The 14,000-nt window shown below is 48.3% G+C and overlaps 6 protein-coding genes and 1 non-coding gene across 7 annotated transcripts; 5 read left to right on the top strand and 2 right to left on the bottom strand.

The window, feature by feature from the left end:
• Positions 1-1,699: 1,699 nt before the first annotated feature.
• On the top strand, positions 1,700-2,610 carry BDV37DRAFT_268166 (uncharacterized protein; the record flags this gene model as incomplete). Its single annotated transcript, XM_032084133.1, has 2 exons — positions 1,700-2,113; positions 2,170-2,610. The coding sequence occupies 2 exons, from the start codon at positions 1,700-1,702 to the stop codon at positions 2,608-2,610; spliced, it is 855 nt and encodes a 284-aa protein (XP_031946313.1).
• A 662-nt stretch (positions 2,611-3,272) lies between these two features.
• BDV37DRAFT_t21 lies at positions 3,273-3,344 on the top strand. The gene has a single exon. It is a non-coding gene; the product is annotated as a tRNA-Gln (tRNA).
• A 1,121-nt stretch (positions 3,345-4,465) lies between these two features.
• BDV37DRAFT_268167 (major facilitator superfamily domain-containing protein) lies at positions 4,466-5,772 on the top strand (the record flags this gene model as incomplete). Its single annotated transcript, XM_032084134.1, has 2 exons — positions 4,466-5,553; positions 5,613-5,772. 2 exons carry the CDS (start codon positions 4,466-4,468, stop codon positions 5,770-5,772), a joined length of 1,248 nt encoding a protein of 415 aa, XP_031946314.1.
• Positions 5,773-6,111: 339 nt separating this feature from the next.
• On the bottom strand, positions 6,112-7,696 carry BDV37DRAFT_139241 (acyl-CoA dehydrogenase family protein). The gene is made up of 2 exons (XM_032078816.1): positions 7,233-7,696; positions 6,112-7,179 (listed from the first exon to the last, which is right to left on the bottom strand). Exons 1-2 carry the CDS (start codon positions 7,561-7,563, stop codon positions 6,170-6,172), a joined length of 1,341 nt encoding a protein of 446 aa, XP_031946315.1. The 5' UTR covers positions 7,564-7,696; the 3' UTR covers positions 6,112-6,169.
• BDV37DRAFT_139244 (CaiB/BaiF CoA transferase family protein) lies at positions 7,497-9,190 on the top strand. The gene has a single exon (XM_032078817.1). It carries the CDS (start codon positions 7,831-7,833, stop codon positions 9,085-9,087), a length of 1,257 nt encoding a protein of 418 aa, XP_031946316.1. The 5' UTR covers positions 7,497-7,830; the 3' UTR covers positions 9,088-9,190.
• A 309-nt stretch (positions 9,191-9,499) lies between these two features.
• Positions 9,500-11,733, top strand: BDV37DRAFT_268170 (fungal specific transcription factor domain-containing protein; the record flags this gene model as incomplete). Its single annotated transcript, XM_032084136.1, has 5 exons — positions 9,500-10,377; positions 10,425-10,491; positions 10,542-10,731; positions 10,889-10,958; positions 11,223-11,733. The coding sequence occupies 5 exons, from the start codon at positions 9,500-9,502 to the stop codon at positions 11,731-11,733; spliced, it is 1,716 nt and encodes a 571-aa protein (XP_031946317.1).
• Positions 11,660-13,446, bottom strand: BDV37DRAFT_139253 (SDR family oxidoreductase). Its single transcript, XM_032078819.1, has 2 exons — positions 12,708-13,446; positions 11,660-12,641 (listed from the first exon to the last, which is right to left on the bottom strand). Exons 1-2 carry the CDS (start codon positions 13,131-13,133, stop codon positions 11,874-11,876), a joined length of 1,194 nt encoding a protein of 397 aa, XP_031946318.1. The 5' UTR covers positions 13,134-13,446; the 3' UTR covers positions 11,660-11,873.
• Positions 13,447-14,000: the final 554 nt, after the last annotated feature.

Below are 14,000 nucleotides of genomic sequence, written 5' to 3' on the forward strand. Positions count from 1 at the left end.
ACCCTGTGCTCCTGATTGTCAAGGAAATATGATTGTATACTGCGACTAAGCCGAGGTGAATGGAATATGCTCTTCATGATCATCAGCCTGGAATGGTGCATTATACAGCGTACTCCACATTAAACCAGAAAGTCAGATCTATTGAAATTCGTACATCACATCGGAAATCCCTCATCATTGCAATTGCGAATGTGGTTCAGGAATTGAACCCGCTATCGAGCAAATTCTCTTTGCTCCACCCTGGCAAATTTTGCTTCAGCACCCTGCTCCTCACTCATACCGCCCGGGTTGGGTTGAACATCACCCTGTGGCGACTGCCTGGCCATCGGAACAATATCCCAGACAGAAGGGGTTTCTTTGAATACTCTGTCAATCAGTTTTAGGTTACTATTCATAGTCTCTGGAAAGAAGGGAAGCACAATCAGAGGAAAACATGCAGATGTGGTGGCAAAAACTATATAATATCTCCATCCAACACTTGATAACGCAACCGATGTAACCATGGTGATGATAAGTGGGCAGGGCCAACCTCAGTGCAAAACAGGATGTTCCCCTTCAGGAAGCGGAATGGATAACAGAAATTGAATACGAATAGAAATACGGCGGCAACGATTGAGGCGACATGGTTTGGCGCAGGAAAGCTCGCGGCAGCAGCCATAGCGACCATACAGATCGACATGCTAGTCCCACTTATAACGAAGATTCACCATCTGCCTAGACGGTCGACTGCAAGACATGCTATAAACAAGCAAAGGAATTTCCAGGTAAAGGAGGTGGCGGCCACAGTCGCTGGGATATCGCTTTGGAGGTGCAGGTGATTATCGAAGATACCTGTCATGTAGATCTAGATCAAATTTCCGCCAAAGAGTTGTTGAAATGTTTGTATAATGCAAATTGGTATGATACAAGCAGACAAAACGGCTTGCGTAGGAACTCTCTTGCACAGCAAACGGCAGCATCCGATAGATAATGTCTAGGAGAGGTAATTGGTCTATAAGTATAGTGGGACTACTTCAATAGATCTAATTGGCGGGTATAATAGTGCGTAGTTTATAATTCGGTCGCCTAGGATTTGGTTGATCAGCTGTCCCATACATCAGTACACTTTATAGCACGCAAATATTCCCAGCCAGAGTTATTGGTTATCTTCCCTACTTTACTGTTGCTAGCAATAGATCTAATATTCTGAAGTATATCAAAATCCACTGCTTTACGGTAGTAGGGCTCTCCGAAGAAAGCTCTGGTATACATATTTATCAGCACCATAAGATCTATCCGGTCACAGCTTTCGGTAGTAATATCCAAAACAGAACACTCGCACAGCTAAGTCAGATACTATCTGAGATTTGACCAGATTTTATGATATACTGTATGTCTTTCCAAGTAAATTTGCATATATTCCTAACTCAATCTGACAAGAAGTCAGGAGTTATCCTTTCCCTTGTTATACTCCATACCTGTCTCCTGGTCTTCCTCTAGTCGCTACTACCTAGTACTAGTCGGTGCTATGTTTGGAATCTTCATTGGTCTGGTTTTGTGCTGCAGCCTGCAGGTACTACGTAAGATGTTGCCAAGCATTGTGGTATGAGGGACAGCCACATACCCCTGGCTGGGTATGTTGAATGAATGAAAGTTCCATGCTAAAATCCTATCGGCTGATGAATCCCTTTTCAAAGGCCTACCCGATCTTAACTTAATTATGAGCTATCCAATAATCCTTTACCCTGAGGGTGTTCAACGGCCCATGGTCGCGTTTGGTTCCTCCGGTCTCGTTTGTCGCGACTCCCGCAATGATGCCGAAGTTTTAAAAAGTCCGCTTCGGTATAATTTGAGTAGATGTAGCGAAAGTACCGTGATCTTTATAAAAGAGGAAGAGTCGTTCTCTTCAGCATGCATAGAGAGAGAGAAATTTATTTACCAGTCTCTTCCCAAACACAAGGATATTCTCGAGTGCCTTGGTATCACAGAGGCTGGTATTCGATTTCCATATATACAGACTGGACATCTGCGTGATTATATTCGAAAGAATTCTTCGTGTCTGGATAGTCAGACTAAGAATACTTGGATACGAAGCGCCGTTCATGCAACTGAATTCGTTCATCGCCATTCCATTGTACACGGAGATATTAGTGCCCGCAGTTTCCTGTTGCAGACGATCTGTCAATCAAGCTTTGCGACTTTGCAGGCTCTGGCATCGATAATATGCCTTCATTCGTGACGGAAGAAGACCGATACAGAAAGTCGCCAGACTCGCCTCGGACGTTCCAGACAGACTTGTTCGCTCTTGGATGCCTTATATTCGAGATTGTGGTTGGCTCACGCCCGTATGAAGAAATCGCTGATAAAGACTGGGAAAAAATTGCGGAAAACTACGACCGCGGGATCTTTCCCCCGGTGGAGGGCTTGAAATATGGGGAGATCATTTACAAATGCTGGACGTCCCAATATATGGATGCCCGCCAACTCCTATCGGATATCGAGAACATCGACGACACAAAAGTGGATCTGTTGTCATTTTTGATAGTCAACTACCCAGAACGGGCCCTTCTCCCACTTGGACTAGTGTCAGCTTGTATGCTTGCCTTTTGTATTTACCAGAGACACAAATAAGCTTAAAAAATACTTTTTTAAGCTTATCAATTCACCTGAACATATGGTCCTTGACAAGCTGGTCGGCAGACTCAACAACCCATGTTTGACAGTTGCTTTGAGTGACATTCATACCAAAACTGCTCTCTGATACCTAGTTAGACTTACAAACCAGTGTTTTGGGTGGGTCGGGAGAGGGGGGGGGAGAGAAGGATAATGAGTTTACGATGTATATATACTTCCACCCGCCATTTGTTCACAAGTTTTGATATTAAGTTCCCTATCTATTGCAGTTAACCCAACCTTTCCCTATAGCCTCCCCGTTTCGGTAATGACGAGGGAAGGGGAGATCAATGTTGGTAAGTTAATCAAGTCTACACCTGATGATACTATTAATATTAGCTCTTGTTCCATGAAGGTATTGTGACAACAGTGTCATTGGACTATGAAATTCTGCTTGCAGATGCTCATTCTGGAAGGGTTGGGGAAAAAGGGTAACTGACAACTTTTCTTATCACCAATAGTTTTCAAACACTTCTCAGAGGCTTTTGTTTTAAAAGCACTGGCCTTGAATTGACAGGCTGGAAAATGGCAACGACAATACTTGATCCAGACTGAGATTTCTTCATATTAATTTCTTTATGTACTTAGAATGCAAATGAATGCAGCATTCATCAACCAACGGTTGTGTAGTGTAATGGTTAGCACCCAGGATTCTGATTCCTGTAATCCCGGTTCGATCCCGGGCACGACCTGATTTCTTTTTGCGCATTTCCCCCCAGCCCTGGATATCGGGGGAATCACCAATATCTTAAATTTTATTTTTAAAATCTTTAATTTCTGTCCCGCCTATCGGAAAGGGCCGCTCCGCATTATCTCCGTATGCCTGTAAATTTACTGGGTCGAGTCGTCGGCGAGCCGGCAAACCACATGTATACCGCGCTTGCCACGAGCCCTAAGCCGAGAAGCAAAACAGCATTCATGCCCAACCCTCGGGCAAGTAAGCCGCGATAATTTAGAGCTGTGGATCCCCTGTCGATCGAACTCAATCTCTCTGACAAGGATACCATCAGGGTCCATGTGTCTATTGTAATTCTGCCCGGCGAAGCTTGGCCGATGGCCATCAGATGGGCGTACTGGGGGTTAGCCTGGAGTCTTACGTGTTGGCCTTCGTCTCTGTCCAGGTAAATTTGGAGAGATTGGCCAGTGTAATTGATACATCTTAGGTTGTTTACATGTCGCTATTCTATTGCTCGTCTCGGGATACCCTAGTGACACCGAAGACTGTCTCTTTCACAGTGGTACGACGACCACACTCTGCCGGGTAGTTCTTGCTACTCCATTGCAAGCAATAAACTTCAACTTTAAGCACATTACACAGTATCTGCATGAAGGTACTGCGTTGCTGCTTTGACGTTGCGAAACGATGCCAAGAGAGGCGGCCGATGTAGCCCGACTCGGCCATCGGCAGCCGGCGAAGTTGGACGGAGTGTCTGGACTCTGTACTATGATTCATACGGTGGATTCGTACTCAGCATATGACAGCGAAAATTTTCACGATGAAGAATCGGATAGAATGAAAAAGCTGAGGAGACAGCTGTTGAACAAGGGTATGATTGGTCCAAGCTCTGTATCCTCTCGTGGGACCCGATGGTGGCATATGCGGCCGTTTGATAATTGGAATCACAACCATGGTTTGGCAATGCCTTGGCTGCAAAAAGAGAGAGGACGAGACTGACTAGATTTACATGAAGGAAACGTGATCCTCGTTGGGAGGCATCATATAAAGCTAGACAGAGCACAAAGGAAAATCACTCTCTTGTTGTATAGACTCATTACATCTAAACTTACACATAGACTTGATACTGCATACTGAATGGACCAACTTGAACTTGTACCCTCTCATCCCGCCTGGTCCTACCCAGAAGGTGGACTCCAGGCCAACCTCGTCGTCCTGGGCAGCTTCAGCTCTATCATGGGTGGCCTGGGTTTGATGAATAGTATCGGTATCTATCAGGCATGGATCTCAACGCACCAACTATCTCACCTTAGTGAAAGCCAAATAAGCTGGATCTTTGGCATATACAACTTTCTCGTCTTTTTCTGTGGTATCCAGATTGGCCCGGTCTTCGACGCCAAAGGGCCCCGTCTCCTTATGCTTACGGGCTCAATCCTCCTCGTCCTCACCCTTGTCCTGGTAGGATTCTGTCAAGTGTACTGGCACTTTTTAGTGGTAATAGGTATCATTGGCGGAGTGGGAACCTCATTCATCTTCATCGTTCCTGTTGCCACTATCGGTCACTTCTTCAGTGTCCGCCGAGGAGGCGCAACTGGCTTAGCCATGTCTGGTGGCAGCATCGGCGGCGTGATCTTTCCATTGGTCTTGGAGTATCTAGCGCCTCAGATCGGATTCGCATGGGCAACAAGAGTGATCGCACTTATTACCCTTATTCTCCTAATCCCAGGATGTGTCTTACTCAAAGCTCGTCTTCCGCCGAAGTCATCTACCGCCACCTCCCTGCTCCCCGACCTTAAGATCCTAAAGGACCCGGCCCTAGCCCTCACTACCCTCGGCGCGTTCTTCATCGAATGGGGCTTCTTCATCCCCCTCGAATACATCACATCATATTCCCTGACCTACGGGATCTCCAGCCGCCTAGCCTACCTGATGGTAGTGTTCCTCAACGCCGGCTCATTCCCTGGCCGCTGGATACCGGGAATTCTGGCCGACCGAATCGGCCGGTTCGAGATGTTGGCCCTGACGAATATCTTCTGCCTCATCGCGGTCTTAGGTGTCTGGATGCCGGCCAATGGAAACGTTGCTGCGACGGTTATATTTTCTGTTGTGTTTGGTATTGGATCGGGGAGTAATATTAGCCTGGTACCGGTGTGCGTCGGCGAACTATGTCCCACCGAACAGTACGGACGGTTTTATACAACCGTTTATACGATTGTAAGCTTAGGGTATGCTCATGTCTCCTTCTCCTTCTCTGGTTGTATGAATACACTGCTGACTGGCTTAGGGCATTGACTGGAGTTCCTATCGCAGGGGAAATTATTCATCGGTGTAATGGGGAGTACTGGGGATTGATCGCGTTTGCTGGGTGCGCTTACGCTGCAGGCTTAGTATGTTTTATCGGCGTGTTGTGGTTGAAGCGGACGAGGGGGAAGAGTACTGTGTAATGAGTGAAATGCCTGATGTAGATGATTGATTAATAATACAATGCAAATTCATATTGGAAGTGTTGGGGTAAAGAGCATATTAACTGTGAAAGTATCTTGATTCCTTGAAGGTAGAATTGGTGCCCATGTACTTCTTTGGAAGGGTAGTATGTATGCTTTCCGGCCCGATGCGTTCGGGAAGCCGGCTTTCCTCAAGATCAGTCAGAGCGCTTCATCAGCTGTGATGTCTTACTGAGGGCATCAATTGCTGTTTTGTCTTAAATAGCCTTGCTGTGTAAAAGTCTGTCTATCGAGCCCGACAAGAGACTGTTCTACCTTATCCATTTTGAATGCAAGCTAGTTTCCTTGGTATTAACGAATTTGAACTGCGTACTATAGATTTTGGTATTGTAAAACACTAGTAACTGCGCGGTAGTTGAAGCACCTTCTCGCTCACGTAATTCAAGATCATTTCTCGGCTGACCGGTGCAATTCGGGGCACCAGACACTCTCGCAGATACCTCTCCACGTCATACTCCATCGCATAGCCCATTCCTCCATGACTGAGAACTGCCCGTTCGCACGCCTTGAAAGCTGCTTCCGCGGCAAGGTATTTGGCGCTATTACACGCCACGCCCACAGAGTGGAACGGAATCGAATCGTCCGTTTTAGAAGCATCGTACAAGCGCGCCGCGTGGTATGTTGCCAGCTTAGCCGCTTCCAATTGCATATAAGCGTCTGCTAGTGGATGCGCAATTCCCTGGTTTTGCCCGATCGGCCTTCCGAAAACTACCCGGTCGCTTGCGTACTGAGCAGCGCGTTCTAAGGCAGCGTAGCCTAGACCCAACGCTTCGCCGGCTAGAAGACATCGCTCCGCATTCATGCCGTGGAGGATGATCTTGAATCCCTCGTTCTCTTGCCCGATTAGGGTATTTTCAGGGATCTCGTAGTTGTCGAAAAACACTTCGTTAGCGTCGACCGCACGGCCTCCCATCTTCTTGATTTTGCGCATATCCAGTCCAGGCCTGCTCCGGTCCAGGTCGATGCAGAATAATGATAGACCTTGGCTCGACTTTTTTACTTCCTCTAGAGGCGTTGTTCGCGCTAGGAGGATCATTTTTGAGGCGACCTGTGCACAAGTAATCCAGATCTTCTGGCCTGAGATTGAGTAGGTTTGCTTCGTCGGGTTCTTTGTGGCGAGGGTCTTCAGCTTTAACGTTTCCAAACCGGTGTTCGGCTCTGTCACGCCAAAGCATGTCCGCCAGGTGCCATTGATGATTTTAGGGATGGTCTCTTCGAGTTGTTGTTTGGTACCGAACTTCGCCAGAGGTTGCGTGGCATACACATTTGCATGAATAGATTGAGCCCCGGCCATTCCAGCACCGGATTGAGTGATGGTCTGCATCATCATCGTTGCTTCAGATATGCCTAGCCATTTATTAATATAATGTCACTGCATTGGATTCCTTCATTGAACGTACCGAGCCCAGCTCCCCCGAGCTCTTCGGGTAGCGCAATCCCTAGCCATCCGTCCTTAGCCAACGCGGCATGGAAATCCTTGGGATCGCGTTCGTTTTGGTCACATTCTTGCCAGTATGTGTTAGGAAACTTGGCACAAATGGCTGAGATCGCCTCGCGAATGGTTAACTGCTCCTCGGTAAACCCCGTCAATTCCATCAACGGGCGTCGAGCGGAGGTGGAGAACCTCGACCGCGGCGTCGTCCATGATGCTATCGGGCTGCGTGGCAGCACTCTCCCAATAGCTGGACTGACTCTAGAGGATAGTGCTTTCTGAGCGCAATGTCGAGACATGACGAATGGATGTACAGGCTAAGTGATCGTTCGAGATGTGATTGGGAATTATAAATAAACGGTATGCGCGGCGCGAACCATGTGCCCGGCATAAACCCGCTCATCGGCACGGCATATAACCGCCGAATAACCGCTTGACCCCACCGGCCCATCAGGCCGAGGTAGGTAACTATTAAATTGAAGTATCCATTGAAGGGCTGAGTTAAAACATAGATTTTGTCCGTCGACATAATCCTGTCTAGATAATTCTCATTAATCTATCCCAGAATGGGTCCCATGCGACCGCTATCTCAGGCGGTGGGTCTTCGGCTACCAGGCGCTCGCAGCGTTTCAACCCAGGCCTCACCAAAGGGACCCCTCTCTGGCATCACTGTGGTCAGCCTTGAACAGGCTATTGCAGCTCCATTCTGTACGCGTCAACTGGCGGATCTGGGGGCTCGCGTTATCAAAATCGAGCGGCCTGGCGTTGGAGACTTTGCACGTAATTACGACACTCGGGTCAACGGTCTTGCATCGCATTTCGTCTGGACAAATCGGTCGAAGGAAAGTCTCGCACTAGACCTCAAGAAGCCGCGCGATCATGGGGTCCTAATGCGCCTGCTCGGTAAAGCAGACGTCCTAGTTCAGAACTTGGCTCCCGGAGCCAGTGCACGACTAGGACTGTCGCATGAAGAGCTTAAGATAAAGCACCCCTCACTGATTGTGTGCAATATCTCTGGGTACGGACCAGATGGCCCCTATCGTGATAAGAAGGCCTATGACTTGCTTATCCAGAGCGAGGCAGGCATGCTCTCTGTTACAGGGACCGCTCAAGAGCCCGCTAAAGTAGGCATTTCCATCGCGGACATTTCTGCTGGAAGCTACGCGTACTCTAACATATTGGCGGCTATCATTCAAAGGGGAAATGACCCCGAAAAACGTGGGTGTAATATCGATATCTCCATGTTGGAGAGCATGGTCGAATGGATGAGTTTTCCGCTGTACTATACCTACCAGAACGCACCAAGACCGACCCCCACAGGAGCCACACACGCTGCAGTCTACCCCTATGGGCCGTTTGAAACAGGGGATGGAAAATCGGTCATGCTTGGAATTCAGAATGAACGGGAATGGGTCAATTTCTGTGAGAAGGTTTTGTCTCTGCCTGACTTGGCGGCGGATGAACGGTTTGTCAACAACTCCCTTCGATCGCAGAACCGTGATGCACTTAAGGAAATTATTTGCGAGGCGTTCTCGTCTTTAACAGCGGAGAAAGTGGTTACCCTCTTGGATGAGGCCGCTATTGCCAATGGTAATGTCAACGACATGCAGGGTGTTTGGGAACATCCACAGCTGAAAGCGCGTGGTCGGTGGACTGAGGTTTCCACCCCGGCTGGGACGGTTCCAGCCTTGCTGCCACCGGGATTAACGCAAGGCGATCCTGGTCGATTCTCGGCCAGAATGGACGCAGTTCCGGATGTTGGAGAACATAATGCGGCGATCCTGGCGGAGTTGGGGATTGATGATGCGGGGAAGGATTCATAATTGACAAGGCTAGCAAGAAATGCCGCTCGGCGTGTAGAATTTACGCCGACGGACAAGTGCCAAGACCCATATAGCCGACTTGGCTCATGTACTTCGCTCCTCCCTCGTTGCTTCATCTCCCTTGTGCTCTTCTCATGCCAGCCGTGTGTATTCCTTTAACTCACAAGTATAAATCGTATTATAATATTATAATGACGCTTGAAGCCGACTCCGGTCGGTATCCGACTAGGAAACGCGCCCGACAGGCCTGTCTTCATTGCAATCGGCGCCGTATCCGCTGTAATGTCCTTGAGACGCGGCCTTGTCACAACTGCGTCTCTATGAATGTTCCCTGTGAAGTGGGGGTATCCAAGCGAGGAAAGTAAGCTTGATCTACATATAATGGATCCATACTTGTACCGAGGAAGTACACATGCCAATATGTTCCAGGTATCCTCGCAAGAAGGCTTTACGACAGTCGGGCACTCCACAAGAGGGAGATTCCTTAATCTCAGACTCGACTGTTTCCGCCGATAATAGTATTTTCCAGCCAGGTGACAGTTCACTTGTGCCTATCGATGCATCGGATTCTCCCGATCAGCGCCATCGTCTGGGACAACGCGGTAGCAGTGCGACACATAGCCGGAACAGCTTTGGAACTTCCTGGATATCGCCCGGAGATACGACTACCGTTTCTCATCAGACCGTGTTCTTAGGAGAATCAAGTCCCCTGACGTGTGTTATTGACGAGGGACGGCGGTCGCCTGAGAAAGGTCCGGCGAACGCTATGCAAAACACTCGTCTTCATTACCCTATCCCAGAAAGGCTGGAAGCTAATAGTACACGTGATGAAGCTCTCCGCGCACACAGGCGAAAGGTGCAAGAGCAGCTGAATGCTGACGGTGCATTTTCCTATCCCCCAACAGAAACTTGTGCCATACTACTGAGAGCCTACTTCACATGGTTCCACCCATGCTTTCCCATTCTGGACCGCTTAGCGGTCAAACAGGCATACATGCGAGGCGATATCTCTCACCTTCTGCTGCAGTCGATGCTCTTCATAGGAGTTAGTCTTTGCACTGACGACGACTTTGCTTGCACAGAGTTCTCTGTTCGATATCGAGCTAAGTTTCTCTTTTATAGTCGGGCTAAGGCCATATATGATGCCGACTGGGAGTCGAATAAAACGACTAAGCTGCAGTCATTGTTCTTGCTGAGCTCTTGGCGTGGAGGCCCGTCTGAAGAACGTGATACGCGGTTCTGGTTGGGAGTCGCTATCAGCCTGGCTCAAAAGCGTGGCATGCATATGATGTTGGTATCGGAACGATGAAGAATTGTGGCGCTGCTGACTCTCCTAGGTCCAAACTACCCTTCCCGTCCGCGCGGGAAGAGAAATTATGGAAGCGAATATGGTGGGCCCTTTATGTGGGTATTTGCTGCACCCTCATCGTATAGCTACTCTAACATAAAGGAAGATACGCGACCAGCAGAGTGCAGCAGCCTTGGGTCTTCCGCCTCGGATACGAGACGAGGACTGCGATGTGGCAATGCTTGAGCCCAGCGATATCCGTGAAGACGAAACAGTTGATGATGCAAATGTGTTTGGAGCACAGAGAGATGAAGATATAGTCTATCCGGCGCAAATGGCCAAATTAGCCAGGATATGTATGTCCGCTACACTGCCTTTCTGGCGCCCACGCTAAGAAGACAGTGCGAACTATTGTCTCGACACAATACCTTCCTGTGCAGTCCGATACCGATGAATCATCGCGCACAAAGTTACAACAAACACTATGCGAATGGGAATCATGCTTGCCTGCAGCCCTGAAACTAGAAAGTGCAACGTCCCCGAAGGCAATGTTTTTGACCGGGTTGTTGCACATGACGTACAAGTATGTGGCTGGCGTCGCGGCCTTTCCTATGAAAGCTTTCTGACTTTTCAGTAACTTGTACATTCTCCTGCACCGATCATCGTTCCTCAATTCTTCCAATTCTTCCGTGAATAAAGCAGGCCAGGTTGCGCTGGACGCCGCCACTAGGAGTACCAGGATTATTGAGGACATGCTGTCTCACAATCTTGTCCAACATGGGCCTACCCATCTGTATGTTTCATTTGCTCTTACAGGCTATTCCCCAGCCACGTGCTAATGTGATAGAATCACCCATACATTCTCAACGCTGTGTATCCATACTATCCACTGTCGACGAACGTCCGGAACAGCTAGGAAGTTGGCAGAACACCGCGCAAAGCTCTGTCTTCTTGGGCTCCAGGAGCTACAGAAAACATGGGATATAGAAAATTGGGTACTAAATCTTTTCTTCCGGTGCCTGGATGATAGCACCGCGCGTACCCTCCGGTTGACAGACATTGTCGCACCATCAGGCCAGCCAGTAAACCAGATTGAGACTACCGAGAAAAGTACCCACACAGATCAAGCTCAGGATCTGCCTACCCCGACTGAGGCCATGGATTCTATTCGTGATGACCCCACACTAGCACCTGCCCTACAACCGTCTCCGAGCATGGAGAATGCGGATATAACAGCGTCCGGTGAATGGTACGGATTGTTTAACTTTACTGATGATTTTACGGATGTCCTAGGGGCATCCTCACATCATGATTCACTCAACTTGCAAAACCTGGAATTTTTATACCGATTCCTATAACTTTGGCTTAGTGATTGATTCAAGGAAGAATTCGCCAACTTCGTGAACGAATCGTTCAACCCAAGACATTTCCCTGTGTATCTCTCACAGTAAATGTATCGACAGACTGGTCGACAGTGGGGTTCTAGTAAGTCTATCACCTATGGAATGATTCGGGCCTTCCTGAATCGATCGAATGCGGTACACCACACTTCCCGCACATCTCTTTCCTCTTTAGCATCTCCCCATGCCTGATGCGCCTTGGTAAGATCCAGCGGTCTATCGAATTCAAATAGGGACATGAGGAAGCTAGGGGCATCTGGGATGCTTATGTTATTACCCAGCAGATGTCCTGTCTGTAGGTTGTACTCCTTCTCCATCGCCAACCATTCATCCTGATGTTCATGAAGAAACGCTGTGGGATCCGGGCCGGGTCCGTTTATGGGTGCTACACCCTTCAGCCCGAAATACTGGCACATGATAGGCCATTTCACGGACCAGCTCGTCGACTGAGCCTCGTCCGCTATGTTGAAGCTCTGTCCCGCGCTTATTTCCGGGTGCAAACTAGCATGAATGGCGAACCGGGCGATGATGTCTTGGCTGCTGTCATTACTCTGGATTGTCCAACTTTTGGTTCCTGGAAAGACCACTTCCGCACCCTCGCCATGGATCTTGCGATATAAACTGAGATACAGGGCAATCCATTGCGCGATATTGTATGCATTATTGTTCGGAACGAACCCAATGATGACGTCGGGTCTTACATCGCAGTAAGTCCAGTTCTTGCCTTTGCATAGCCCTCTAAGGAGCTTGTGCTGATAGGTGTAGAATAATTGCGAGCGATATGGCTCCGGAATTTCAGGATGGGTCTCCTTGAGCGGGACGTTGTCCTTGAAGGGGAATTGCTCAAACAGATGTACACCGTAGGCCTATATCGTCATGAGTCAATATCCCTTGATTACAGGAGACCAAGGTAGCGAACCCATTCTACACACCTTTATGCCTGTTGGCAAGACCAAAAACCGGAAGCTCGGGCACAGTTTCTCGATTGCGAGCACGGTCTTATTAAGCATATCAATGTTCAACTCGGTCTCCTTCTCCGGCTTGGGATCCATGGCATAAGCACAGAAATACACCACAGTTACCGCTTTTAGATGAGAGACCCGATCAATCAACTGCTGCTCGAGCGTCTCTTGGGTGCTATGGATAAGATCCAAGCCAGACACTAAATGCAGCTTATCTGTGACTGGCCATTGCGATATCTCTGGGTCGAGAGGACGATTCGTAAAAGCAGTGATATGATCAAATGCCTTAGGATTGGGATAATCCGAGGCAAGAGCGTTCACAAAACCCCATCCGTTAACACCAGAGGCACCGAAGACCAGGGCATGTCCGTTTTTGGGGGTAGCCATGACTCCCATTTTGGTGGATAGGGCGTTTTGGGATTTTTTGTAACTGGAGAACGCGTGTGAATCTTGGGAAAGTGAATGTGCGCTTTAAGCGGGGGCAGGATTACCCATCTCCGACACTGCAGTAGCTGACTCCAGCCTCTACTATAAGACTTCATATTATGAGCTATTCGTAGAAAGCTGATAGGACGTCTTTGAACACATCTCGCCCATTGTGGGGACTATGTGCATACAGCGTTACATCACGAGACTGGGGCCCCAAGACCCTGGACTTCCGAGCACACTGAAGAGCAGTGCCTGTTTTATCCGTTGGTGGATGAATCAATCTCTGGACCTTTAGAAGAGTTTGTAGGTAAGTATATCCATACTGTGAACCTATCAGAGTGGTGGTATCAAGATGACATGCATGATGCCTCTAAACGCACTCTGACCCACTTTATTCCAAGACAGTCTTGCTGACTGCGCTTAGCATCTCCAAAGCTTTTCCACCGTCTATGTCTTGTCTTTGACGTATAATCTTAGAACCATGGGTCAAGCTTTTGGCCGCAAGGTCCATGAACTAGGGCATGCCATACTGTCAGCCATTGTATCAGATAACTGCACAATCTTCCGGGTGTGCTTAGCGAAGATTTTCTGGCTATGCTATGGTTAATGTTGAATAACATAAGATTCCTCACAGCGTTTGATCAGGGAGCTCAGGAAATGGTCCGATTTACCAAGGCAATTCAATTTGCTCCCGGAAAGGATACGTCGAAGACAAAGACCACCATTTCTATCTTGAGGCCATCCGGGACTCTTCAGCTATATATACTTTGGCCCACTCTTTACCCCAGACTCATTTACATCGGGGTTCTTATAAGCATTGTTATATACTCCGTA

This window comes from Aspergillus pseudonomiae (genome assembly GCF_009193645.1).
Source record: "Aspergillus pseudonomiae strain CBS 119388 unplaced genomic scaffold BDV37scaffold_4, whole genome shotgun sequence".
In the NCBI taxonomy this organism is placed as follows: domain Eukaryota; kingdom Fungi; phylum Ascomycota; class Eurotiomycetes; order Eurotiales; family Aspergillaceae; genus Aspergillus; species Aspergillus pseudonomiae.